General features: G+C 39.6%; 2 protein-coding genes across 4 annotated transcripts in view; one reads left to right on the top strand and one right to left on the bottom strand.

Annotated features, from left to right (window-relative positions):
• The first annotated feature begins 482 nt into the window (after positions 1-482).
• Positions 483-4,179, top strand: serp2 (stress-associated endoplasmic reticulum protein family member 2). 2 transcript variants are annotated; one of them, XM_056389153.1, is made up of 3 exons: positions 484-671; positions 2,819-2,891; positions 3,688-4,179. In XM_056389153.1, exons 1-3 carry the CDS (start codon positions 588-590, stop codon positions 3,726-3,728), a joined length of 198 nt encoding a protein of 65 aa, XP_056245128.1. In that variant the 5' UTR covers positions 484-587; the 3' UTR covers positions 3,729-4,179. The 2 variants fall into 2 exon arrangements, with proteins under 2 accessions (XP_056245127.1, XP_056245128.1); XM_056389152.1 differs by lacking the exon at positions 2,819-2,891 and having other exon boundaries at positions 483-671.
• Positions 4,180-4,791: 612 nt separating this feature from the next.
• The window catches only part of LOC130177419 (TSC22 domain family protein 1-like), a 31,286-nt gene continuing 8,292 nt past the window's right edge, over positions 4,792-27,785 (bottom strand). The window contains exons 1-3 of one of the 2 annotated variants that reach the window (XM_056389149.1): positions 8,926-9,250; positions 8,487-8,538; positions 5,164-6,939 (exon numbers count right to left, since the gene is read on the bottom strand). In XM_056389149.1, the coding sequence (XP_056245124.1) occupies positions 6,670-6,939; positions 8,487-8,538; positions 8,926-9,056 (453 nt within the window). In that variant the 5' untranslated portion in view covers positions 9,057-9,250 and the 3' untranslated portion in view covers positions 5,164-6,669. Of the gene's footprint in view, positions 6,940-8,486; positions 8,539-8,925; positions 9,251-27,785 lie in introns of those variants that run through there. The other variant, XM_056389148.1, reaches the window with a different exon arrangement.

The following is a 27,785-nucleotide window of genomic DNA, read 5'->3' as shown; positions in this document are numbered from 1 at the left end:
AGTGGCAACTGAGGGTACTTGTCATCAATATGAACTTAGATGATGTGAGTCTTACTATTTCTATTACGACTGCTGCTGTTGCCACTGCTATGACATCACCTATATTTTTTTTCTTGTTAGTTTGTTTATGGATATGTGCTCACATTTCGGCCTCCATATGTCAACAGATACACAATCAAACCAGATGAGATCTGGCCACGCTCATCTCCGCCAGGTGCAAAGGGGAGCTGTGTGAAGTGCAGCAAAGTGAGACAGGTAAGTTCCTGTGATAACTTCCAGGGTAAAAGTTATGAAAAACACTTTGCATTTAAGTCCCTTCGGGAGTTTTGACAACAAGATGAAATAATGTGGGTAGTAGAAATGAACTTTGTGCGCTTCTGTAAAATACAAAATGTCGTTTCGTACCTGTTCTTTAAATGCTCAATCGTTCTACTAATACTTCGTGCTTGTATTTTGAAAGTGAATTCGTCGAGTTTCCGGTTTCACTGTGCTAGCTTGATGCAGAGGTGCTGTCGTCAGCCTGCAGCATCAGAAAATCACAGGCTAAACACACTAATTTATCCCGGGTATTGTAATCGTTCCGGAAGATGGTGGCTAAACAGAGGATCCGCATGGCCAACGAGAAACACAGCAAGAACATCACGCAGAGAGGAAACGTAGCCAAGACGCTGGTGAGCCGTTAACTGTCAGCGAGACGCCAGCATGACATTAGCCGGGATAAGTGACGTTCTCTCCGGTGTGAATACAGCAGCGTGGCGGTGGTGGTGGTGATGCCAGCTGGCTGTTAAATGTGCCTGTTTATCACACCTATGTCGCACAGCGTGACTCAGGACCTGCACCTCACCGTGCGGTCCGGTGATATAGTCAGTTTACCCTTGGACCCAGCAGACAGGGCTGTTTCGTTAAAATGTAATTTATTCAGCCTGGATACACTCCGCTCGTTACCGCCCTCCGCACTGTAACCTGACGGTACTTTGTTGGAGTGACAATAAAAAGTGGATGAATTTTATTATATGTCGTTAAATAACTGGAACCACTGCTGATTCATGCATGGATTAAATATCAAACTGTGTATTTAATATGTGAAGGTTAAGAGATAGCCAGATGAAACGATTAATCGATCATTCAATGGGAAAATTAATAACATATTTCAGTCCTTTTGAAAGTAAAAAATGAACATGTTTCAGCTTCACAAATATAGATGTTGAACAGTTTTAGTAGTCTTCTGTGTTAGTGGTAGGAAATTGTGATGGACATTTCAAACTCTTTTTATGACAAATAATTCATTCATTCATTCATTCATTCATCAACAAAAATTTGATTCAACATATTAATCTGTAAATACAATTATTACTTGTGGACTTTGGGTTTGTAAGCATTACAGGAACATTTTGACTTAGCTAGTGGTGAAACTTTTTATTGATGAATCAATTAGCTGATGGATAGAAAATTAAGCAGCAACTGTTTTGATGCTGTGATAATCATTAATCAAGTACAACTGTCAGACACTAATTAACACTAATATTTAATATCACTGTAAATTGAGTATCTTTTGGTTTTGTGCTGCAATTTGATGACATCACTTTGAGCTCTGGGAAAATGTGATGGACATGTTTCACCATTTTCTGAGAGTCTCCCTTTTGATTGCATCACATGTTTATCAGCAGAAGGAATTTGCCCAGTTGTTATGAAGATGTAGATATTCACATTCCCATCCCTTTGAGCACTTTGAGGACCTCTCATCCATGCTAATTGAGAGTTGAAGTTCATTCTTAACCTTGGAAACAGCAGTTGACAAAAACCCATTTCATACCTGCTCTCATAGTTGTAGCCAAGATGAGTGAGGAGAAACAAACTCCAGAGTAACAACATTTTTTTCCCATTTATCTCTTTATGAAAAACGAGGCATCTTTCTTCTGTATCTGTCATAAGTTTTCCACCCAACCTCTCTGCTGTAATAGTTCATCAGAAGAAAAAGAGAGTAGCTAGTGTTTTTTTTCTGTTGCAACAGATTAATTGATAATGAAAAAAGTTGTCTCCTGCATCTCTTACATGTTGCACAGTTGCAAAGACGACCATTGATTTACACTGTTGTTGTCTTAAGCAGGGCCCCTATATTTTTTTTTTGTCACCGGCCCTCCAGCACACACACATGTACACATTAAAAATCCCATTTACTGTGAGGAACCCACCAGGGAGGATTGAAGTGGGCTTGGGAGATAATATTGGTGTGAATGAGCACATCACTTTTTTCCAGGGGCATCAAGATCATCACTGTACCCTCGCCACCAGCAGAAAAACATGTGACGCAGATGATATCATCTTGTGGGATTGACGGGTACTCCCTAAATTCGTCTAGACTGACTGACTCGTGCTGTTCCACTCATCTTTTCCACATGAGCCACAATGTGAAAAACCACTAACTCTGCACCTTTCAATGTATAATTAGACACTGGGGTTTGTTTAGTGTGACCACACAGTTGTTATTGTGGGCATATCATCATCGTCTCCTTAGTTCTGAAAAACAAGACAATTGGTGGTTATTGGGTTAAACAGAAAGAGCAACCACCACCTGACCAGTGATGGTAATGGGAAACTACTTTGTAAATCAACCCACATTGAATAAGTTTTATTTTTGTTCTGCAGCATCTGTCATAATTCTGTTGTGTTGCAGTAATGCTAATTTACAGTGTGTGTGTTCGTGTGTGTGTGTGTGTGTACGTGTGTGTGTGTGTGTGTGTGTGTGTGTGTGTGTGTGTGTGTGTGTGTGTGTGTGTGTGTGTGTGTGTGTGTGTGTGTGTGTGTGTGTTTCCCATAGCGACCACAAGAGGAGAAGTATCCTGTGGGCCCCTGGTTGCTTGCCCTATTTGTATTTGTTGTGTGTGGATCAGGTACACACTTTTTGTATCTACAGAAGAAAATGTGTGTTTGCATTATGTCTTTGCCTTTGTTTGTTTTAATGTAGTGGCTGATTATACTAATGTGGCAATAAGCTAATATAGCCTCTGCACCATTTATATTGTATTTATGTGGCATTTTATTTAAGCTTCATTTTGTTTTTTTCTCTTTTGGATTTTCCTTATCGCTTTCGCTTATTTTACTTGGATTAACCCCTGTATGTGCCCAGATTTGTTTTGCTCTGTTTCCTGTTCTTCATTGACTTACTGGAATATGTTGTCTTGTGTTGCATTGTGTTTTTTATCTATTACTTAATAAAAAAACAAATAAAAACTTCAATTGCATAACTAATACAGCTATTATGATATTTAACCAATGTAGGTAATGCATGTTGGATTACACCAATATAGTCATAAACTAATGCAGATAATATGGTGATTAATTACATGTATACCTGTGGTAGTAAGCTAAAGTAGATTTGCAACACTGTGGAAAAACAGCTTCTTTACTGCATGTAGAAGGTAGAGGTAGAAGCAGTAGATGTGGTCTTTCTAAATACAATAAAATAATATAATTTTAGCATTCTACGGTGTTGTGAGTCATGAAACAAAGAATCTTCAGTTTGTTGAACACTGCCCCGTATGTGAACGATGTGCATGTGTTTTGCACACAGTAGACTAATGTAGCATCTGTGCCAAATCTAAATGTGAGAAATGCCTTGGTCATGTATTTGAATAATAAAACAAAACAAACAGACATGGTCTAACAAGTCAGTGTGTGTGCTCTCAGCCATATTTCAGATCATCCAGAGCATCCGCATGGGGATGTGATTCAGAAGGTGCCTCCGGACCCGTGTCCTACCCCTTCATGCCCTCACTGAGCCTGGCTAGCCCGTGCCTGCACAACCCCAACTCCATCCAGAGGCCCAGAGACTGACGCCACAGCTTCAGATCCAGCAGATCTCAGAGAGAGAAGCTTCCCGGACCACCGCCTCCACCGGCTCCTCCTCCGGACATGTCCCAAACTTTGTTCAGCGTTTACAGTGTTGCAGTCTGTGGTACTGACAGCTTTTCTACGGACAGTCTAAAACCACGCTGGCTGGAGAACATGTGTCTCATTACTCACTTGGCACCTGTTTGTGTGAAGGTGTGAGACTGTTGATGCGAGACTGAGTGCTGCCAGTGATTCCTGCTGACAATGTGCCATATCTGTCTGTTTCTGTATTTGTCTGTGTCGTGTGAGAAGAATCTTTTTTCAAATAAATGTCGAGCATTTAGGGAGCACATGGTTTCCCTTCTGCTTTTGAAGACTCCCGGTGTTCATTAGTGCACCCACTCCTACACACGATGTGCTGATGTGTTTTATTGGAATAGTGGATGAGAAGCCCCCTCCCTTTCTAAAAGGAGGGCTTTAGGTTTGACAAGCCAACGCAGTGTGGTGGAAATACTGCACAGTGTAGTTTTAAATGCAAAATAACAGCAGCAAACAAAAAAAACCCCTGCTAACTATTTATATGAACAAACTTAAGAATTAATAAAAATATATTCTTTATTTAAAGGCATGTTCAACTGGGATATGGAAGATTCCACACGCACATGATGAGCAGATGTCATCTGTACATTAACAGCTCTACAGTGGGCATGCATGTCTGGTGAGGAATTAAATGTTACACTCTATGTCGTGGTTAGGACAAAAGCAGTTAAACTCCAGCAGGAATTCCCGCAGCGTGACCATTCAAGGCCGTGTAAATATGTATTCATCACTTATTTATTAGTGGAAATCTTAATGTACATTGACCTGTAGATCACATTTGTGCCTGTGAAGTTGATTTTACATGAAATGAGTCAAATGCTAGTTTAGTGATTGGAATTAATTGAACATGCAAATTATAAGTATTGTCTGAATTTTTTAATATAAATTGTTTCAGATTACATAGGAAACCTTTAGGGAATTTTGGCTGAACCTAAAACCTTCATGAAGCCAGAACGGGTCACCTTGTAGACCTAAAACCACTTGTTTGTGTCTTTTACCCTCACTGCACAGTAACATAGTAGGCAGTCATGAACCTTGATTCAATAACATCCTGAAGCAGAGAGGAATCCAGCTGCAGACCAACTCAACATACCACAAGGTAGGATGCAGCGTGACTACACGTGAGTGGACTCAGAAAAACAAGCAGCCTGTCAGCATTTAGAGGCTTGGTTCACATTTGCATTGTCGCATCAACTGGACAGTAAAAACTACAAAGAGATAGTGACCAGGTGGTTATTCTTCCTTAAGCATGTTTATTGAAAGTTGTGAAGTGCAGCTGTCAAGTGCAATTGTGGTATGTATGTTACAATATCTTATCCGGTCTTTGCGGAAACATGCACAGAACATGAGCATACAACTGATACACAGAATGAAAAAGAAATAACATCTCCAGAGTTTGTATTTGTTTTCTGTTCTTTTTTTGTTAGTTTTTTTTTTTTTTTTTTTTTTTTTTTTAAGATGTTGAGATATTGTCCATCCAGAAGTACTTCACTGTCAAAACTTTTTAAAAAAAAATTAAAGGTGCAATACTCCAGAAAGAAAAAGAGCCAAGTGAAAATGGATTTACAGTCAAAGAGTTAATGTTGCAGTAAGGGATATGGACAGCATTGTTCGCTGCGTGTTGTCAGTTAAATAACCTAAACTCCTGTCGATCCACAGTCCTGAAAATACAGCATTAAAAATAGACAACACAGACTGGGCAAGACTAGCACGTCCCTCGCTCACCCGCTTCAATCTGTGTGACCTAGATAGCATCTGTTATTTTTCTCCTTCTCCTCACTATTTTACATGGTACTTACACTATACAGAAATATACATCGTTTTCTGCCCATCAAACTTTTAGGAAAAAAGAAAATGCAGCTTAGCCCGATGTCTCAACCCTGTCAAATAAGGTTTAAATTACATGCCACTGCAGGGTTGAGAAAACAGCAATAATGAGCTTTGTCAAGGGCAAAATGAGAAGCTTGAAAGTGAAATACTGAAAATAGAATATCATCATCTCCATAAGAAACCATGTTTTGTTCATCCCACCAACCCACAGTTGAAGTAACGTCATCAATGCTGCCAAGTGTTGTTCAAAATAGCCTCCCACCCCCTCCCCAACCCTCCCCCTGACTCCCCCATTCCAGATGGGGACTTCGTCATGATAATAATTGCTAACATTCTTCATTTGTCACTCTGAGAAGGCCTTTTCTCTGTTCCTCTCTCTCTCTCAGATCTCTCAACTTGTAACTTTAAGATCTAGCTTTGAGAGAGAACCACTTTTATTTACATTATTCAGCAAAAAGGTAACAACCAATAGAGTCCTCCATCTCCTGCTCCATCATCATCTCCCTCATCAGTAAAATCGACATCACTTAAAATCCAGACACAGGCACAGTGATTTTTTTTAAATCTATAGTTAAGTATACTGTCGCCACTGATAAGCTGTTTTGTTTTTCTTGGTAAGACATTCTAGTTGATATGTCCAAGGGTTATTTGGCAAATGTTCAATGATTCATCCTCCTATTAAACAACCCCACCCCAGCCCCCAAAACAGTGTCTCAAGATTGTCACCCTCCGCTGTGCTGTAAAGCACAGCACTGCTCGTCCCGCTGGCTGCATCCTTCTGAGAGATAAATATGTGCAAATTCTTGTCTTAACAGCGCAACCTCCTGCTGTAGAAGGCGAGGTTTGGCTCTGCTGCGGTAGCAGAACTCAAAAACTGTCAGTCAGTCTGTTTTGTCAGTGCAGACCGGGCTACGCCGAGGGGCCAGAGCTGTGCGATGCGGGCTGGGCGAGGGTGGCGGTGTTTGGGGGTCCCGGTGTGGCAGCTGTCGGAGGGGCAGGCGGGGAGCCAGTCTGAACTTGGGCCTGAAACTGGGCCATCTGTTCTGGGCTGGCCAGTGTCTTCAGCAGGGTGTTCTCCTGCTCCAGCTGGGAGTTGCGCTCTATCAGCTCCTTGATCTGCTCTTTGAGGACCTCCACCTCCTCACGCACAGCGTACATCAGGTGACTCTTCACCAGGTCCTGAGACAGAGAGATATGAGTTTATGATTGGAATCCATCAATAAAATCACCTCAATGAAAGGTCAGACACAAACCTGGGGTTTTTCAACCTCATCTAAACTGTGACAAAATTTTTATGCCGCAGATTTTTTATGATGCTAGAAATTTGATCACACACACTATAAGAAATGATTAAACACTCCAGTAAAACAAATGCTAAGAAATGCCCCGTGATTTCTAGAAAAAAAGATAGGGAGATGGCATTAATATGATATTGAACTTTACAAAAATCACATTCACAAATAGGTAAAAACCTTTTATATCAGAAATGTAAGCCCCTCGAGGACATTTAAAAAAACAATTTTTCTTAAACCTGACCACCATACATTTTCAAGATTATCCAGTGTGGTTATAAAAGGATTTCACACCTGACAAGGAAATTAAGTTCTTCAAAATGTACGGCAATACCTAACCTATAACTGTATACAGGAACAGTTCAAACAGTTCATTGGTTATTAAATAAATGGATTAAAAGCTTGTTTGCTCTATAAACCACTCCATATGAATACTATTTAAAAATAAGGTTAATCAGAATATAAACTACTTGTGTAGCTGAAGCAGCAACTAGTCATTGAGACATAAAGCAGGTAAAAGCCCTTTATGAGAATAAAGAGAATTGTATGTTTTATGTTAATGATTCACAGACAGTCAGCACTGGAGTATGTTATGTATTAATCAATGAGTTGATATGCCCCACAACAAACTATACTGGGTAAGAGAATCGTAAAGGTGTACAAAAAGTTTCTGACCTAAGCCCAGATCTTTTGTGACTAAGGCTTCATCCAACATAATGAAGTGATATACTACACAAAACGGATGATAATGGGAAAACGTGAGAAAGAATATTCCCAGGGTGAAACGTCATTAACCCAGCCTACACTATAGTGTCGGCCAATCAGAGGCAGAGATATTTATAACCAGGCGTGTGAGCCTTCCAGTTTGCCTAGCAACAGAGCCGAAAGCGACGACAACAGAGGAAGAGTGAAACTAAAAGAAAAATAAAACGCCGTTTGATTTTCTGATAATAAACTGCTGAACTCAGAGACCTGGTTTTAAAATACCATGAGTGAACAAAACAAATATAAATAAAAAACACTTAAAACGTCCGTGACTTTGTCTCACACTGGTCACAGCAGCTGGTTTGAGGTAGTTACCTTTATTTTGTTGAGGACGCTAGATTGAATCCAACTACTTTCACATGAGTACTTAAATATTATTTTGATCCTATCACAATTTACAGGGTTTATTCCGATGTGAGCACATCAGTACAATGACATGTAACATTCAATTTATTCCTTAACAATATACAAAATACTAAAATTTTAAATGAATACATACACCACTGTCCATGTCGTGCACATTTATACTCTGATAACACGTGTACCTGAATATTTTACCTAAACAAATCCTATCTTTCAAAACAAATTCCGTCGTTTCATACGGACTAAAAGCCACTGTAGTGATCAACCTTTTCCACAGTGTAAAGAAAGACACAAGTTTTAACTCACCATTGCTTGTTCTATCTTGTTGTCTATGGCCACAACGCTGGCTCCTGACGAACTGCATAAGAAAAAGAGAGAAATTAGTAAAACCTTTTAAACCATTATGTGCTTTAAGTTAATACAAAAAAAAAACATGGAGTCGCAGCCCGCGGAGAAAACAGCCTCTCTCCTTTCATAGAAATGTGGGTCGTTACAGGAAGCATCTGGAAATTTTTTTAAAAGTCAAGGGCCTGGTTTCATTGTGGGACAATTCCTCGTCCCTCTCCCTAGAAAGCGTTTATGGCAGTGTAGTCTCTGTGGGTGTAATGACACTGTATCATGCATCGACCGTGCAGGCTCTCCATCACACAGCGGTGACATTACTGCTGCATGTGCAGGGAGCTGATCCCTGAACACATGAATACAGGGGCGATTGTGTATCACAGCTCTATAACACAGCATTTACCTATTATCGAGCTTGACGTGCGAGCTCTCCGCGCTCAGCAACGACGACAGAAACGATATGGAGAAATTTCTCAGCTGGCAGACGCCTAGATCCATAGCTACGGTGTAGCACGGCGTATTCATGCTGTTCATGTTTTACAGTCCGTTAACGAACAACCCCGTGTCCCGACTCGACCTCCACACGACCAGCTCAGCGAGACACATCCACACGCACTACTCTGTGCTCTGTCCGGTAAAGGCTCGTGCAGCGACCGCAGCGGTTACAAACACAATCCAAGGTCGGCTCATCTCAGCTCTAAGCAAAAAATCTGCAGCTCGGGATGAGGCCGCATAATTTATCCAGTGACACGCCGAGAGGCCGCCTCCTGATTGGTGGAGACGGGGCCTGTTTGAATGATTTATTCAGGAACGCCCCCACCTGGCGCTCAGCTGACACGTTTTTGCATAAAATATTTCGGGAACGGAGGGGAGGTGGATGAAACCGGGGAGAACCGGATGGGAGAGGAAGAAGAAAGGGCTGTAGTACTAACACAGGCAGGGGAAAGGCAAGATGTACGACTGTTATATTACAGCGACAATACACATTAACCCTATGTCAGTCGCCTGTGCTGCCTTGGGCATTATTAACACAGGAGTGTACCTAAGAGATGTATTAATGTTTTGTTTTAAATGTCCATTACAAAAAAGCTTGAAGTTTTGTCATCCCAGGGAAACACTTTGAGGGAATCCCTCGGCTAGCAAGTTGTTTTTATAAACAGTTTACCACACATACTAAATGATAAGTGGTCATTTATATTCATCCCCTTAATATTAAGGAACATAAGCAGAGCTTTCAGTCACAAATTAGTAATATTTACATGCAAATTTGTACTCTTTTTGAAGTTTTAAAAATATGATGCAATCAATTCCCACATCATATATTTTAACTAACAAACATTATCACAATGATCCATACAATCTACAATAAGAGCACTATATTAAGAGGATAGTTAACAATAATTTTCAGATCAGATAGAAATAAACCATTAAGCTCTGGGGCAGGTGTTAAATCAAAAGGTTTCAAACAACAATGAAATGCTATCTTGCACATATGCTGCCCTCATGTGGCCTTGTACAGCACTACACAGCTGTGAGGCTGAGCCAAAAGATCATCAAAGAATTCTGGCAGAATGAGCCAAATTATTACAGAGTCCTGAGCACTAAGGGGTAAAAACTATGTGGTCAAGCTGTTAAGCGTGAAGCTGGGAACTGGGACTGCTGGAGGGTACATACCCATCAATACAAAACCTTGTGCACAATGGATGAACAAAACATTTAACATTTTATCAAATTCAAAAATAGTTGGGAGTTTTTGTCAATCAAACCTGTTTTTTAACCTTTGAATTTTTTTTTGGCACATCAGACATTTGAAATGCTTTCCTACACTTAGCTAGATGTAGATTTAACAGATGCAGAACAGCGAGAAGATATTTTTCACAGAATAAAACAACACAGGGACTATCATACTCTACTGTAGCGTCATCCCACTTCCAAAATAGGGTGTAACAGGCATATTCTCGTGTAATTTGTTATAGAGACATGTCTTGGCTGTCACTAAATTGATTAAAACATTTCTTACAAGGTTTTAAACTCCACAAAAGAATGAGAATCAAGCTCTCCTGTGGATCCACAGACGCCAGGCTGAAAGCTGTTAATACTATATGACCCTTTTTAATCATTATACATCTTTTCTTAAAATGATGGAGGTCATTGTAGATCAATAAGGTCAATCTGACTCAAACGACATTACCGCACAACCAAAACTGCCTTCTCGACATTTTGCAGTGGGAGTATCCTTGTGCTGAACAGTCATAAAGACACACCTAAACAACTCCCTCCTCAGACATCGTCTGAACAAGACCCCCTCCCACAAACACACACCTCCCTTCATTCTCTGGAAAGCTGCCCTCACACATTCCATGCACACCCAAAACCCTCAAAATCATGTGTACACACTCCTCACATTCCTGCTGTCTGATCACACCTACACTATGCAGCATAAAACAAATACAGAAATCCTGCTTTTTTTTTTCTTTTATCAATTAAGAGAGGGTCCACCAATATTTCAAATCTTTGACATATTGACCAACAGGAAATGGTTACACTTCCAGAATGAGATCAGGTGTGGCATAGAGCCAAGCAAGAAGACACAAAAGGGTGGGTTACAGGTATGGTTAAGGCCACATAAGATACTGCAGGTAATCCATGAACTATGTAGGGGTCCATGTTAAAATACACTCTAATAAATGGTCCTAAAATCCGACCTATTTCCTACTAAGCATTACTGAGGTGTAGCTGTGGATCAAGGGGCCTCAATGGCAGGCAGCTACCAGGGAGAATAAAACACAGAGTACATGCCAAGTACCTTCCAAATACTCTTTAAGTCAGTGTTCACATTTAATTTAAGGCTAATTTGGGTATCAGAGCTCAGTCCTAGCTTGTTAAGCACCAGTACTGTGAAGAAACAAAGCCTCCACGTACTTGTACTGATGTCAGCCTCTGCTCACCTCTGATCCCAGTCAAACACTTCAGCACTTAACAAGAAGCCAAATGGCTTAACAAGAGGATCTAAGCCACACTTATCTCTTCCGGTCTCTTCTTTGACTGGGAGACAGTTTAGCCAATTATCCAGACCCAAATAGCCAGTACTACCTCAGCTCCAATGTGGTCACACTTGCTCACAAGTACACAGAGGCCTGGTAGGAGCTATAATTGTCACCACTGGCAGCTGGCCAAGAGGAAAGCTAAATGATGTTCCAAGAAAACTTTGATAAGCCATTGGTCAAGAACAAGATTTTCATGCTTTAAACAACAAATCCAGAGTCAAAGCACAACAACAAAACAAGTCTACTGAACTCCTTGTTTTGTGATGCTGTTTAAGGTTTGTTTAGATTTGTAAGTTTTTTAGATGCAGGTTCATATTTTTCTAAGTTTTCTACACACAATGTTAATTTTTCATTTTATAACCATTAAAGAAGATTTGAGCTCACCTGTAGGACCATGATGTCTAGTTTCCACCAGTGGACTTTACCTATTATATTGTACCTGAGCTGCTTGATGGAGATGCTAACATCTCAATAATGCTGCTTTATTACAACTTGTACTCAATTTTTACCAAAGTTTTTAACTGTGACACGAGCAGACCGTGTTATAGGTATGCCAGACATCTGATGCGTTGCTGTAAAACAACACCGGCCCAGTGACCTACTGAGGCAACGTAAGAGAGAAATGACCCAAACTGTATTAAGCCAAATGTTCAAGCTCCTTTATCAGACATCTGGTTGATGTTCTATTTTTGTCTGACACAAATTTTTAGTACTGATGGGCATTTTAAATACATGAGCACACGGTACTGCTTTCCAAAAACAAATATGCATCAAGTCTCTATACAATTAATTAATATTCAAACATAAATGAGTTTTTTAAATATGTATGAATTTAACATTTCTCCATTAAAACTGGAGAATGTGAGGACCAGAACATCATCAAGGATTTTCTTTTAGAAATAAACAAGGTAATTTAAATATAACATGAATGATGATTGAACTGACATCTCTCTGACACATGGTCAGCAATGACATGCACAGTCTCCAAAGATAAGATTTACTGCAGGGCTGTTGTACTTGGTTGAACTAGATTGTACAGGTGTACTTAACAAAACCAATAACTCCACTGTCCCTAATTGAACAAATCTTTTATGGCATTTTCTTTTCTAGTAAAGGAACAGTACTGTGGGCTGCATGTCTTGCTATACTGCTGCAGTAGAGGATAACTTCATGTGATATGATGGACCAGATAGACCACTGTGATGGCAAAAGCAGAATATGATAAGCAATGCAGTTACTGAAAAAGAAACACACAGTGTTAATTACTCACTGCCCACTGGAGATATTTGCAAATGACACATATTCATACTGCAGATGTATGTCATCTTCTTTGTCTCAGCATGTCCATAGTTTACGCCACATTAATACACCCTTCAACTTGCAATAGATATTAAATCTAATTTAACTTACAGTGTGATGAGCACCCAGTAAACCAGTTTAATGCTAATGCTACCCTTGAAGCCATGAATGCATCCTTTTGTGTGCAGCTACTGTAGTGGTTGGCCCAGGCAGCTAACTCCCTGGGGGTTCCCCATCTTTATTTTACCTTTTGAGATGCTGCTCCAGCTCCCAGAACAAAAGCTTCACAGCCATCTCGTCATGGCCTTGAACTCGTACACCCCGCACTCTCATGGAGCCGTCCGTCAGCAGGAACATATACACTCCAAAGTAACACACAAGTGTGTCCCGAGCTTCTTTGTTTAGTGTTTTCAAACAGCCCTCGTTCCTTCTTAAAATTTAAAGAACAGATCTGCGTCTCCCCCTACAGATGCATTAGTGAGTGCAGCTGAATAGGGAATCAAAAGGCAGCATGCCAGGTTATGACTGTGTACATGTGTGTATGTCATCCATTTGTGTTTGAATGGCTGACTAGTGAGTGAATTACTGAGTACCGACAGGAGCTGGGCGAGTGGTGACGTGTGATCATGTGATACTAGGAGTTACATAAACCATCAACAGAGATTAGCATGTGGCCCAGTGATTTCCCTGCTCCTACACCACAAGCCCTCCACCCTCTATAGCCTGAGACACAGATATACAATTACACATCACTAATTCTCTGCCTAGCCCTGTACTGTCCCCAATACTATGAATTAGTCTTTTGACTGGCCAACATACACTAAGGTCGTTTTATGTGCACATAAATGAGGCCACAGGACTGATGTAGGTGCACTGAGCACCGGATGCACTAAATGTGACATATGAGGGACTAGATGGTACAGATTGTCCCTAAAGTCAGGGATGACACAGATAACCAAGAAGACTACATATTTTCAATGGAACATACAAGTTGTCAGAATAACTGAGGGGTCAAAGTCGTCAGGATTTTTTGTCATCCTTTTGAAACTGCAAAAACAGCCATGATGCTTTAACTTGTTGGTTTAGTTGTCAGTTTCCAAATGAATCATGACTTTTCTGTACAACCTCTAGTTTTCAATGCCAGCCCTCTGCGTGACAGACAAGAGACCCTCTGCTTCTAGGCCTTATCTTGTCATTTCTCATTGAAAGGCAGCCTTAAGATGGCTTAGTGCCCCAGCAGACAGAAAACACAACACGCACTCACAGAGCCTCACAGAGCGTCCACTGGCTTAGAGACAGTCGGCCAAGAAACAACGGGTGAAGGATGAGCACAATGCAGGGGATTTGACTTGTCCTAACAGACTTGGTGTGCTGGGGTGAATCAGTATCACATGACTTCTGGGTGGGTCGTACAGTCCTACAGCAGCCTGCTTACAGCCCACCAACTGCACTCAGAGTAAAAGGCTTCAAACACCTTTAATCAAACTTCAGTCCTCTAGTTACCTCACTCACTGTCAGTGAATGGATTTAACCACCTCTTGGATTAGGGTGCGTGTCATCATGCCTTTGTTGTGGCTGTGCAATACAGCTTCTCATGAGCAACTAACATTACTGACATTGGATCACTGAATCATTTCATTAGTTAACATGATGACCAAAGTTAAAAAGTCTGGCGCTGCATGATTTGCAGGAAAAGCACTATGCTACTGTACAGAAGGCTAACTTCAATGGACGGGATTGGGACATGTGCCAACCACAGCACGGTGCTGACATTTCTGATCTGTGCAATGCAGTCAGGGAATTTATCCTCAGTTACAAAGATAACAGAATAAAATAAGTTATTGCTCTTCCATATTATTCATCCATTTCAGCCAGTGCTATGAATGTTGGGTTTGTCCATACTTGTGCTGTAGATGTTAGTAGGCTAATGTGACAGTAAATTACTTACTTCATGCTCATTACTAAGTAATTACTGATTACTGGCACTTGTTTTTGTCCACGACTTAAGAGTGATAAAAACATACATTATACTACAACACTAGTTCAACAGACAATTGTCTACTTCCCTCAGACACCAACATTAACGCTTTTAACACCAAACACATCTATTTAAAACAATTTTTGAATAAAGCTCAAGTACAAAACAGGGAATGCAGCTACAGCATCCTGCTTATACATCTACAATAACTAGCTTTGATAGTTGTTTAGAAAGTTCAGGAGTTCTGGTTTCAATGTCACGATTCTTCACAGAGGCTTTTCAAACTCAAAGCCTGTGGCAAAAACTTATAAATATGTAGTCTGGCTTTGCAGGGCTACAAATCATGCATATAACACACAATGAATACTAACTGAAAATATGAGTTAGTGTAAGTCCAATAACAGGCCTGTCTATTTATGCATGTTATCTACTAAACAAAAGCCTACGTCGTAAAAATGTATTTTATCTACCATTGCAAACATCCACAAATGATGAAAATCACACATAAAAAGATACAATTTGTTCAGATAAATGAGGCCAAAAAAAGACTCAATACTGCTTCATTAATAGGACTGACTATTCAGTATTGTTTTCCTTTTGATAATAACAAAAGAAGTGCTATATGTACATTGGTTTTGTTTCTGCTTTAATTCCAGTTTCTTTTTTGGCAAAATGCGTCATACAGGAAGAGGAACTGCACTCACATCTGCTGTCTTTCTGGGGAAATGCAAACTCTAAAAGTTGATAAAAGGGGCCTGGCATGTCCCAGCGATGAAAAAAAAGAGGCCTATTGAATTGTTGAATTGTAAAGCCTTTTGGCTGAGCTGGAGTTTGATAGTGGAAAGCGCACACAGACTTTACCAGTAAGCCCTGGCAGTGGTTTTCCATAGTCACACCCTGACTATGGAGAATGACAGAGAGCTACTGAGTGAGTCAGTCAGAGAGGCAGGGAGGAATGATGAGTGGCCATTTTGTCCTCCATACGTAAGAGAGAGAAGCGCTTTTGGAGCATTTGGGCTGACAGCAGCAAGTCCTTAGTCCTCGCTCTATACTAACACACACTGCAGGAAAGAAGGAGGGAGAGACTCGGCCACAGACACAGAGCCAGAATGGCCTGGATCCACCGCCTCAGCATTCATACTGTCTCAAAGATTGGTTGACGGAGGGAGAGCACAGAGGAGGGGCAAAAACGAATGTTTCCAATATGGTTTGACTGATGTGGATTTTTTTGCTTCTTTTTCACACCACGTTTAGACAGAAAGCAAATTCAACCAGAGTCTCTCATCTGAAAACACAGAAATATTAACAATCTACACCTTAAAGACCAAACTGTATCCAACATGATGGAAGGAGCCTCTCCCACCTCACACCATAGCTGAATGTTCTGAGTATGTTATCAGTCTACCTCACCGTAGATGACTCTGCACAAAATCCAATGGCAGAGTTTACAAATCACAATGTAGTAAAATGGCTTCAAATGCACCAACGCCTGTGGGATCCTCAGGTATCCTTATCCGTGATTCACAACTAAGACATTAAACAATAATATCACCTTCTGCTTCTGTTGATAAATGCTACCTGTAGTATGTTGTACAGTTAATTCCCCCTGCAAGTATGAATAGGTCCCAACTCATACACACACAGAAGATCCAAGTTACGTAACATTGTGTGTGATGTGTGTGAGCAGCAGGTTTGAATAATGTGGGGCGAAACCTGGCATTAAAAGGATTAGTAGCCAAAGAACACACATCGCTCCAAGTCCAGACAACAGAGGACAGAAGTAATGCTAATACAGCAATAAAGATGAGAAGAGAAGGGGTTGAAAGGAAAACGTGGAGACGTATATTTATATCAATACAGCTGCATCAATTCAGACCTCACAAATTATGTGCTAGAATACTATCATGCATTTTACTTCAGCTGTAGTTATATCTGATTGCACTTTAAAGGAGCTATTTGTAAGTTTTGCTATTGCTACATAACCATTAACATTAACAGCTTTTTACTTAACAGTCTTGCCAAGAGCTTCAAACTTTGTTCGTTTAAAAAGAGGTTAGGCTTATAATACTTCTTTAGGAGAGACTGGACATTATAGTGACTCGGTATTGGAAAGTGACTGGGCCTGGACTAGTTGGTTAGCAAGCTAACGTCAGAAGAAGATAAGAAGTGATAGAAATAGAAAAAAAACCAAGAGTTAAAATTGACGTTGCTTTCTACTGCTGGAGACAGCTCTTGGTGTGTTGGATGCTGAACTCACAATGTTTCTTCTAGACTGGGACGTAAACAGCTGATTTGACAATGCTAACATTGGCTATATAGCAATAGCAAAACTTACAAATAGCTCATTAAAGTACAACTTTAAGTATAAAACAGTAATATGTACAATTAAATGGTCTTCAGTCTCAGGAATCTGATAACATCTACTTTGTAATGCAACTTGTATCTAGTTAATATTAAATACAATAGATTTGCCTGTTTAAAGATTTTCAGAGGATTTCTTTACAGCTTTGGCCAGTTTGAAGTTCATGGAACTGACGAAACTACATATTGGAAAATGTTCACACTTTCAAAGACAAGACACACGCAATGGATTAATGGTCAGTAGTTAATTTTCCTCACACTTCCATGAGAACAGAACATCTCTGTTTTTCTAGTATGTCTTTTTAAGACTCTGCTGGGGGAGAATAAATTACTCACACTGATGTCTGGGTCACAAAGCTTTACAAAACAGCGCACACACCTGCTACACATCCTCCACCTTGTAGCGAACTGAATTATATTCAGTAAGTGGTTTTGTGGTGGCTGCTGGGAGGCTGTTTTTCTCTTAATACCTCAAAGAACCACAAGACAAAATGAGTCATCTCTCCCTCATGCCCTAGTCTACATCTCAGCCTCCCTACACCCCTCACATTCAGCAGGTCTCTCTCTCTCAGTACAAGCAGTGGGTGGATGCACTGGTAAATATATATGGATATCTTGGGGCCTACAGGATCAACAGCACCAGCAGCGGTCTTGTGTATTTTCAGTACAAGGCTTTCTTTTTCTATTCCTATTTCTTTTTCTATTTGTGAGCTGATTGGATATATATCAACCATTAGTTTAACTAATCAATGAAGACCAAATACAACATACATCATCAGTCATCTATATACATGACCTTTATTTTAGATTTAATTTGGGCTGGGGCCCTAAAAAGAAGAGAAAACAGACTTGAGGAAGTCAGGGTGCAGCAGAACTGATTTTATCAGTCAATTGATGAATGAGGAAATTTACCCTCTATCTGTCCTGTAACTTTTGAAACGAGAATGTCCTGTTGCCTCAAAGTACACCCATTTTATGAATTGTCTTTGGCATCTACATGCCAAGAGAATCACTTTTTTTTTTTACTAACATTGGTACAAAATATATAATCATACAGAAATGTGTCTTTATATAATATTTAATGGTTAAAAATATCCAATCAACTGATAAATTGGAAAAACAGAACCATTAAGAAAAGAGACTCCCGTTTTCTTTGCCTTCTACATCAGCTGTTGAAAGAGGTCAGGGAAAGTTCATCAAATCAATAACCCTGAAACAATTAAGATACAACCTCTGACCCATTGCCCTCCCTTCTCATTTGTGAGGAGAGAAGTATGTGTGTGCGCTCATACAAGATTACTAGTGAAAAGGACAGGACAGCGAGTGGATTAACTAATGATGACTCCAACGTCACTGGGCTTGAATCTCTGACGACAGCAGAGCTATCATAAGCACAGCTTAGTTACAAACAAACTAACTGATGTTTCCGACATGGCTTTACAGGCAGGCAGGCCAATGCAGTGTCCATCCTTCACTGGTCATCTCTACTCTTTTATACATTTTCTGTGAGTTGCTGCATTTGTTCTCTTCCAACCACACAAAAGCCACGATAAGGTCATATGCCAACTATGAGGCCTTGATAAAATGATTTCATAGTAACACTTCAGGCTCAATTACACTGCTCCACCCCCAACAAATGATTAGGAATCTGGTATGGTACTGATGAGAATATCTACACCTTTACAAACTACTCACATACTCACTTAGGACCCCCATAGTGAGTATGATATTTCTGAGTTTACATCTGAATAGTTTGGTCATTGCTTTCAGAGCAGACCTGAAATGGCAAAAAAAACAAAAAAAACAAAAAAAAAAACAACAATAAAACAGCTAAACAGCTAAATAGAGGAAAGGACCACCCAAGTCCAATTACAGCTCATCTATCAACAGATACAGCATTATAACTGTACACCACAGGAAGAGGAACAGCCGTCTACACTGCCATCTTCTGGTGACATATCAGAATTCAATTCAAGGGTCTTTGAATAACTTTAAAAGTAAATTTTGTTTATGGTGCTTTCTGTAAGTTGCCTCACCTACAAGGAGAGACTGACCTGAAATTTAGGTTCTCTGCTATAGTGGACTTGAACATGATATCGAGTGGATCTTAACAATTAAATTGGAACCTCCTTAAATATTATGCAACCACATGCACTTCCTTTACTCATATCCAATTTAACAATTAACCGGGCTACAGTCTGATGTTAGCGAATCTAATATTGTGTACATAGTTAACTTGGTTGAAGAGCAACGGTCATACTAGCTGCAGCAGACAGAGGAGGAAAACATCTGCCTTCTTATGACCTGGATTGTAGCACACTTGTGTAACTATAACTTGGATCACAGTGAGTCAAAAAAAGAGACAAAAAAAGTCTTACCTGTTGCAGCAAGTAGGCGGGCCACGGGGAAATATGAAAGAAAGAAAAAAGTAAAACTCATCAGTGACAATATACCAACATATTGATTTACAATGGTAATGAAATGCGTACAATCAACATCCAAAAAAAAAATCGTATTTATTATTAAACCATTTACAAATACAAACACAAATGATGAAGCTCCTAGTCCATCAAAACATCAAACATTTAGAATTCATTAAAATCCCTTCAGAGTATAAAGATGTAGTAACTTATTGTTACTTATGCAACAGGTTTTAGCTGTTAAAAAGACACTTTCTGTTTTAGATGTTTTTTGACATTGATAGAGTCACATTATGTCTGCCCTGCTAATAGAAAGACCCCCTATTTACACTTTACTGTTTGTATCATTTGCAGAAAATTTGCTTTGACCCTTGAAACTGAGCAAAGCAGTTTTCTACCAAAGGATTCGTACTCCTGTCAATCCGAGAATTACCCTTACTTTTAAATAAAGGGATACACATAAGTAAAGTACATAATTAGAAAATCTCCTGACTCATTTAGTCAAACACTGTGAGCCAACATCCTCACTTCATTAGACTACATTTATATTCAAAATGAAGATAGCCTGGGCACAACACTAACATGACTTCATCTGATTTCTTAAAAAAGAAAAATCTATAAATAAATAAATCTAAAGCACTGTATTGGTGGTCTACAAAAGCACATCCCACTGGCTGTTAGCAGGTAAACTGAGACCTCAGAGGTATAAACTGCTACATACTGCCATCTAGTGGCAAATACTAGAGCCAATGCATGCCTTGCTACCATTTAAACTTCTCACAATAAGCCAATTCAAACCTCCTAGGACCTAGGTGGGTGAAGGGTCTAGAGAAAAATGCTTACATAAGTCTGACATGTCACAAAAACTTGACAAGTCAATAGCTAAGTCATTAAGTGCCTTTCTTTGAACACAAAACCTCAGAAGTCTAGAAGCTTTCATCTCCGTCTGGAGTTCAACGAACGAAGATGTGGTCAGCTTCTTTGGTAGAGAATCAAACTGCCTAAGTAGCTGTGCTTTCTCACTGAAGCACAGTTCCTCAGTGGATGAAATGGTTCTGTTGTGCCTGCTAATCTCATGCACTGTACGCAACACTGTGCTTTCTTTCCTTCATACAGTGTATTTTAAAATATTGATTGACGGGCTCTAAAAGAAGTGTGCCACAAAAATTAAGCTCTTGTCTTTTAGAATCACTTCAGTTATTTTCTGCCATATAGTGCTTCTGATCAGCCACTTGTAGCAGGTTTTTGATCCAAGGCTCCTTTAAGTAGAGTTGCCCCTCATAAACTGCACTGCTTCCAATTATGATTAAATGAATAGAATAAACAGCTTTTAGTCCTGACCTCTGGCCAGTCTGTACATAATAAACTGAAAAGTCCAGTGCAGCAGAGGTTTAACGTGCAACTCATAATTCCCACAATGGTCGCTATTAACAGCCCGTTGCTCATTAAATGTGTCTTAGTGGAGTGAGATGAAATCCCATCTTCATTTTCCTTAGTTAACTCTGTTAAAGTGGGTGGTTACAGTGTGCTATGCAAAGACCCTAACAACACTTCAAGAATAAAGTAAACTATTCAGCATTAAATCAACCATTAACCTCCTAGGACCTGGCGTCCACATATGTGGACCTCACATTTTGGGTTCTCTAGACCACAATACTAACTTTTTCTCAACAAGGGCCTGGTGACCACTTATGAGGATATTATACTGCCACTCAGTAATCGAAATTTAAAACTAATGTCCTCATATGTGGACATCATTTTTCTCAGGTCCCAATCAGCCTATATAGCAAAGAATAGAGCTCGGGTCTTAGGAGGTTAAGCAAACAAGTGTGTATATTTGAGAGCAGCATGGTGTGTCTTCAGGTGCTCAATGTCACTGTGAGAAAAGAACATTGCATTCTTTTCACAGCTAATCCCTCTTTTCATCAGCACTTTAACAACCTCATTACCTGTCATCACACCTTAAAAGCTATAAAGGAACCCGGCAATAAAGATGTGCACATGGTTGTTTCTCAAGTAACAGTCTACTTTCTCTCTGAAGTTATTTTTAAGGGGGAAAATTCAGCTCTCACTGTCCTGTCCACGCCTTGAAGAGGATTCTGGGTAAGGGTTAAAGCATACTGACCCCAGTGCTTCTCAAACAACTTGCTATTATTGGCTACAACTGGCTAACTTTTTTTCCAACTTCCTTCTGCTCCTCCCTTACAGTTCACTTTGAGATTTGTTTTGTGAAACGTTGTTTTTTTCACTCTTATTAATTTCCTTCATGGGAATAAACTGCACTGCTCATTATGAGCTCCCTTTATCCTCAAAACATTTAACCAAGCAGTTCCACAACAATTCACATCTCCATGTATGTGACTTTTAAGATTCTCTCAAATGCTTTGTGACCTCAATAACTCTCACATGATTCTAGTCTCAGATGCTGAAGCACATGAATGCATGAACCTTTTCAGAGCAATTCACTTTCAAATGCAAAGCACCACACTGAAAATGTGAATTTCAGAAAATAGATTTAATGATTACAGTGATGGACAACCTATCACCAGCAAGCAACAAAAATCTAAAGGTTACTTTAATAGCTTAGCGAAAAGAATGAAAACAATGGCTATATTACCCGATAAGCAGAAAGATTATGATAAATTAACCAATAAGATTAAAAATTAATGGCCTATGAAACTCAGAAGGAAAAATCATCTGTCTAAGAAGGTTCAGAGAGTACAGCGTTTCCTCTACATTCCTTTAGCAGTGGCTAAAGAGCATGCCCCCCCCCACTGCTGAAAAAAATCCTAGAGGAAACACTGAGTAGTATACTTTCTTACTGTATTGGGGGTAAATTGAATAAGTTTTTGGAAAAATGATTAGTTCAGCTGACTAACTGTACGCATTTCACTGACAGTGGACCATTCTGCCAGTGTTAAGACAGAATCTGGATTTTGTTTCCAGTATGAATTTAAAGCTCTGCTTCTTCATGTTTCTTTCCCAGCATCAATGCTAGCATGTCTGAAAAGGAGCATTCACAGCACTTAAGCACTCCTCCACAGTCAAATTAAGACAAATACAATGCTTTTAAACCTAAAAACAGCATTCAGACAGTCACATCATGACACATTTACAATACACATGCATACAGTGTGATAAGCCCCTGGTGTATGTAGGCAGTTCACAGCTTGCCAGCCAGCAGGGGGTAGTACAGCACTGTTTACAGAGTTGAAAATGGTTTGCAGGCAGACTAAACTTGGCATTAATGCCACTGTGACAGCGCCAAAAGCAACCGAAGGGGAATTTATTGGGTATGTTTTGCTCTGAGCAAATTACGGTAATTTAAAACTGTTAATCACTAGTCTAAAGAGATTTGAAGTAAAGACACTAGTATGACAGGGTTTCCCAAGACCTGAAAATATACTTTGGGTCACTCCAAAGAAAAGAGGTGGTCTGAGGGTATGTTGAGCTGCAACAGCACTGAACATGGACAAAACAGTGGAAAAACAGTGCTGACCTCAACTATGAAAACCATACCATTTCACCATTCCTGGAGATTTGTCAATTAATCTGCATTTCAATACACACTTAAAAAGAAATAAGAGTATAATCTTATCTATATCTTTTCTTTGGGTGGAAGTGTGTCTATCTGGGTGGCCTACATAAGTGAATTCACTATAAGGGAAACAGTGAGTACAGTACATGGATGTTAAACTGCCGGACACAGACATGAGGAAGAGGCAAGTGTCTCTGTGCTTTATTCCTGATAATAAGAGAAGCAGCTGGCTAGACTATTGAGGGCCAAAGATAAAAAAAAAAAAAAACTTGACCCCCTCCCTCCAGCAGCCTTCCTCATTCAGCCACAGAGCATAGAAAAGGGGATTAGCACACACAAAGCGAGAGTGAATGAATATAAAACCCTATGGGAAAAGACGCTCAGTGGCTGGAGCTCTCGCGTCATCACAGCTGAGCAGAAAGGCTGAAGCTATCAGACTCCATTAATCTAAGCAAACCAGATAAATTTACAACTGATATTTATGAACTGTACACAGTGTATTTCTGAACTTTTCACAGAGTCTGTCTTTATGCTAAGTGAGGCTAACATTAACCCTTATTTTAGCTCTAAAAGAACAGAAAGCAAATAAGTGTTTTGAGATGTACCTTCATAAATTGACATGTATTAATGAGACATTTGCCTGTTGGCATCTGTCCTTTTAAACTTCTTTGCATTTTTTTGCAGTGACTACACCACAGTTAAATCAATGCCCTGACAAGATTCAGCATTTTTATTGTGTTGATTCTACAGTTGAAACATTAGTCAAGCAGTGGACTGAAACTGACAATAATCAGTTAATGATTTCAGCAAAACTGCCAAAAAGTTATATATTTGTTGATTTTCTTATAATTGTAAACTGAATATAACAACTTGTTATGTCTGACTAACAGTTCACCTTGGCCTCTAAATTAACACTGAAATTACATTATTTCAAAAAACTATTTTCTAGACCAAACAATCAATGAATTACTCAAGAAAAAATATAGTCAAATTCACTAATAATGAAAGTAATAGCTTGTTGCAGCCCTAGTTGATGCTGGGGCTAATCCTGTCTTATGTAGTAACAGCATTTATATCATGATAATAATCGAGTGTTAAATCCAGTGAATAGGATTTAAGTCCTGAAGACTAGATGTCATTGCTGCGCACAAGACACTTGCCTCATTACAGATAAAACTGTGTGACATTCAATCAGTGTCATGTGTGTAAACTGTCTCACAGCATCTGCAGTTAAAAATAAGACTCGTCTGTAGAGTTTTGTTAACAGACTCAAAAACTACCCAGCTGATCTGTAGCCAAGAACACAGATAAGAAGCAAGGTAGCGTGTCACTTTCTTTTTTATTGGCTCCTTTGTTTATATCCTAGGATGACACTGGCACTTTTTATTCCTGTCAGGCTGCAAGAAACAAATACAAACACTGCACCAAATGAGAACCAAACAGAACAAACATCATGAAAGACATGGAGGAGAAAAAGGCAGGAATGCTTTCGCCAATAGCAAAGTCATCCACTGCATTTTCTCTATTAGTGTGTGTGTGTGTGTGTGTGTGTGTGTGTGTGTGTGTGTGTGTGTAATTCCTGGAGCTGACTGGACAGTGTTCTGGCCACAGGAATGCCGGCCATGATTCAGCACATTGCCTGCATGTTTAGGGGAATGACAGTGGCAGCCCACTAAAGCCTAAAGATAAAAAATGTGTGGCTGAAGATGAAACCTCCAGCCACACCATTTCATAGTGTCATACATACATTACGCATGCATTATGCAAATATATCACACATGCTGCAGATAACAGGAGCTTACAGTGACTACAAAATAATGACTGCTCCCTTATTCGCCTTTATGTTTAGGTCCAATAAGCTGGCTTCTACAACAAATGATGAGAACTCTAACATCATGTTCCAACAATGCTATAGCTCCAGCAAATGTCTCCCACTCTCTTGAATTTCAGTGCGGGATTACAGGTAATGTGGATAATTTCATCAATTCCTGCAAATCTAGCACTTACACTGCAGGAAATTCTTGCACATTTTTACAGCGATGTCTCATAACATCCAGCCGTACACCGGTGAGGAATGCCAGACAACTGACTGGAAGCGCTGCATCAGACAGACAGCCTGCACAACACACTTGGCAAATCTCTTTCTCTCTCTCTCTCTCTACAAGAATCTGAGCCCCCTCTTCTGTTGCCGCATCTCTCGCTAGCATTTACAGAAGTGTTTCAATGATATGAATTTCAAGGCGTACATGGATCACTGACAAAAAATGTGCATCATCTGAAGTGGAATCCGCTCAGAAAAAAAAAAAAACACTGGAACCTAAGAGGACTAATGGATCATCAGGATCATCAGGATCCTCAGACAGGTAACAGTAACGTTACTAAAGGAAAGCAGCAGGCTAAAGACAAGTTTCAGGCAAACTTAACAATGGTGAAACAAGCTGCTCAATTTGTAAAATGTACAGTGCTGCATTTTTTAACCAGTCAGTGTTACAAAACATCAACTTAAAGTAACTGCTCAGATGGTATTTCCTCACCAATCTGATGCTCATTTCAGGGCTTGGCCCTTCCCAACTGGAAATAGTTGAAGCAGAGGGGAAAGAGTACAAGGAAAGAATAGGACATGGAGACAAGAGGAGGCTGAGGACACCGATGCAGCTCAAAGAGATTTCCACTAAGAGAGGAGAAGGAAAAAGAGATAACAAAGTACAGCAATGTATATAGTTAGAAGAAAATACCTTAAAGTGGAGGAGAGATCTGAGGTAAGAATAGGACTAGGTAGTTAAACTCATAAGCAGTAAACTGAGACTATGCTGGTGGGCTTCAGGAAACTACTGTACATACAGGACACATACAGTGTCTATGTAGTACTAAGTACTGCATTAAGTTTCAATACACTGTGACTAAGACAATGAGATACTTTTTATAGGTCCAAAAAGCAATGTTGGCTCACTGCTGGTAGCATGAGCAAGTTGACACTGTTGCTGCACAATGTTAGCACTCAGAATTAGACCAAATAATCTCCCAGGGACACAAAGGATTTCAGTGTCTACATTCTCCTGAAATAATAAGAGAATGAATCAGCAAGACAGTCTAAAAGAAAAACATGTATTGTCTTTTTCTTACAAAGACTGAACCTTTCATGAAGCCAAAAAGACGGCCCATTTTGGGTGTGATAAAATGAACGAGACAAGTGGTCACACAAAGGGACTCATAACGCCAAACCAGCAATTAAAATTTGTTATATATATCACGATGACCAAAGGGACCTTAATGGACTAGCAACATCCGCAATGGAAGCACGAAAAACACTAACTCTAACAGTTTCTGTCTGTAACGCACAGGTACAAAAAGAGCCACAATAAAAACAGCAGTTTTTCGACAAGGTTAGAACATCATGGTGCTGTGTGTGTGTGTGTGTGTTCAGGGGTGGGAGGGCAATTTTCTCATAGATGAAAAGCAGTCTAAAAACACAATCCATTATCATCCATTACAAGCCATTAGTTTTCCCACTGCACTCTTAAGTGAAACAATCCTGTTTATTGATGGAAAAATAAACCATCAGCAAGAAGGCGAGAGACAAATGAAATCAATGACGAATCTGCATACACAGAGCATACAAATAAGCAACGGACAAAAGACATGATGTGATTTATAGATGTATGCAGATGCGAGTGGTCTGTATTAACCTCTGTTTCATCAACACACAGTAAACTGATCACAATCTCCTTGCTCAGTTTCATTCTACCATTCATGCTTTCACTGCTTGGCTTTAAAAGACAGTAAATATTCAGTAGCGTGTGGTGAGACCCCCCCACCTCTCTCCCGCTCTCTCTCTCCCTCCCTCATACACAGCATGTTGCTGCTCTGCTGTGTTCTGGTGTTCTCTGGCTTGGTCTATGTGGTAGGAATGGGGGGAGGTGTCAGCAGCATAACAAATAACAAATGCTGTTTACTTTTAGTGAAACACTTTAGTGATGTGCAACTATGGATAAACAAGAGTTCTATATAAAAGGCCATGGCTAAACACTACAACAATATAGGTGCATTTTCCATGAAAGAAATGAATTTGTGGTCGAGTGTGTTCTCACTGATTTAAAAGAGCCTATCACCTATCCAGTCTTGCCTCCTGTGTGCATATTAAATCCATTCCTCATCTTCCAGCTCCATTCAGCAAAAATGATCTTGGCAATACTTTTTAAAAATCTCAACATTTGTAAGGCTTGTTGACATTGGTTTACAAAAGAAATGCTCTAATCAGAGCAATAATTTGGACTAACCAGCCTTTGTTAAATGCATTTTTGCTTGGTCAGACCAGTAGTGATATTATCAGGATTTCAACTGATGATTTTTGTCAGTATCTATTGATCTCATGATCCTTTTCTCAATTAATCGATCGATCGAATTAATCTCTCTAAAGCGTCAGAAAACTGCGAGAAATGCCCATTTCCACTTCCAAAAGTTGATGTTATCAAATATCTTGTTTTGTCCCACCAACTAATCATATTCAACTCACCTTTAGAATGTTCTGTATTTTTACTTGAATATTGATTTTTCAATTCATTATTCATTATCAAAAAAGTTGCCAATTAATTTTCTGACATTTGACTAATCAATTCATCG

This window comes from Seriola aureovittata, chromosome 11 (assembly GCF_021018895.1).
Source record: "Seriola aureovittata isolate HTS-2021-v1 ecotype China chromosome 11, ASM2101889v1, whole genome shotgun sequence".
In the NCBI taxonomy this organism is placed as follows: Eukaryota; Metazoa; Chordata; class Actinopteri; order Carangiformes; family Carangidae; genus Seriola; species Seriola aureovittata.
The sequence above is the reverse complement of the archived record's forward strand: the minus strand, read 5'-3'. Positions and strand labels throughout refer to the sequence as shown.

Excerpts from the sequence above, each read along its gene's own strand:
- serp2 (XM_056389152.1), top strand. The coding sequence starts at position 588 with ATGGTGGCTAAACAGAGGATCCGCATGGCCAACGAGAAACACAGCAAG. Across the intron at positions 672-3,687 it reads GAAACGTAGCCAAGACGCTG|CCATATTTCAGATCATCCAG; the intron begins GTGAGCCGTTAA and ends GTGTGCTCTCAG.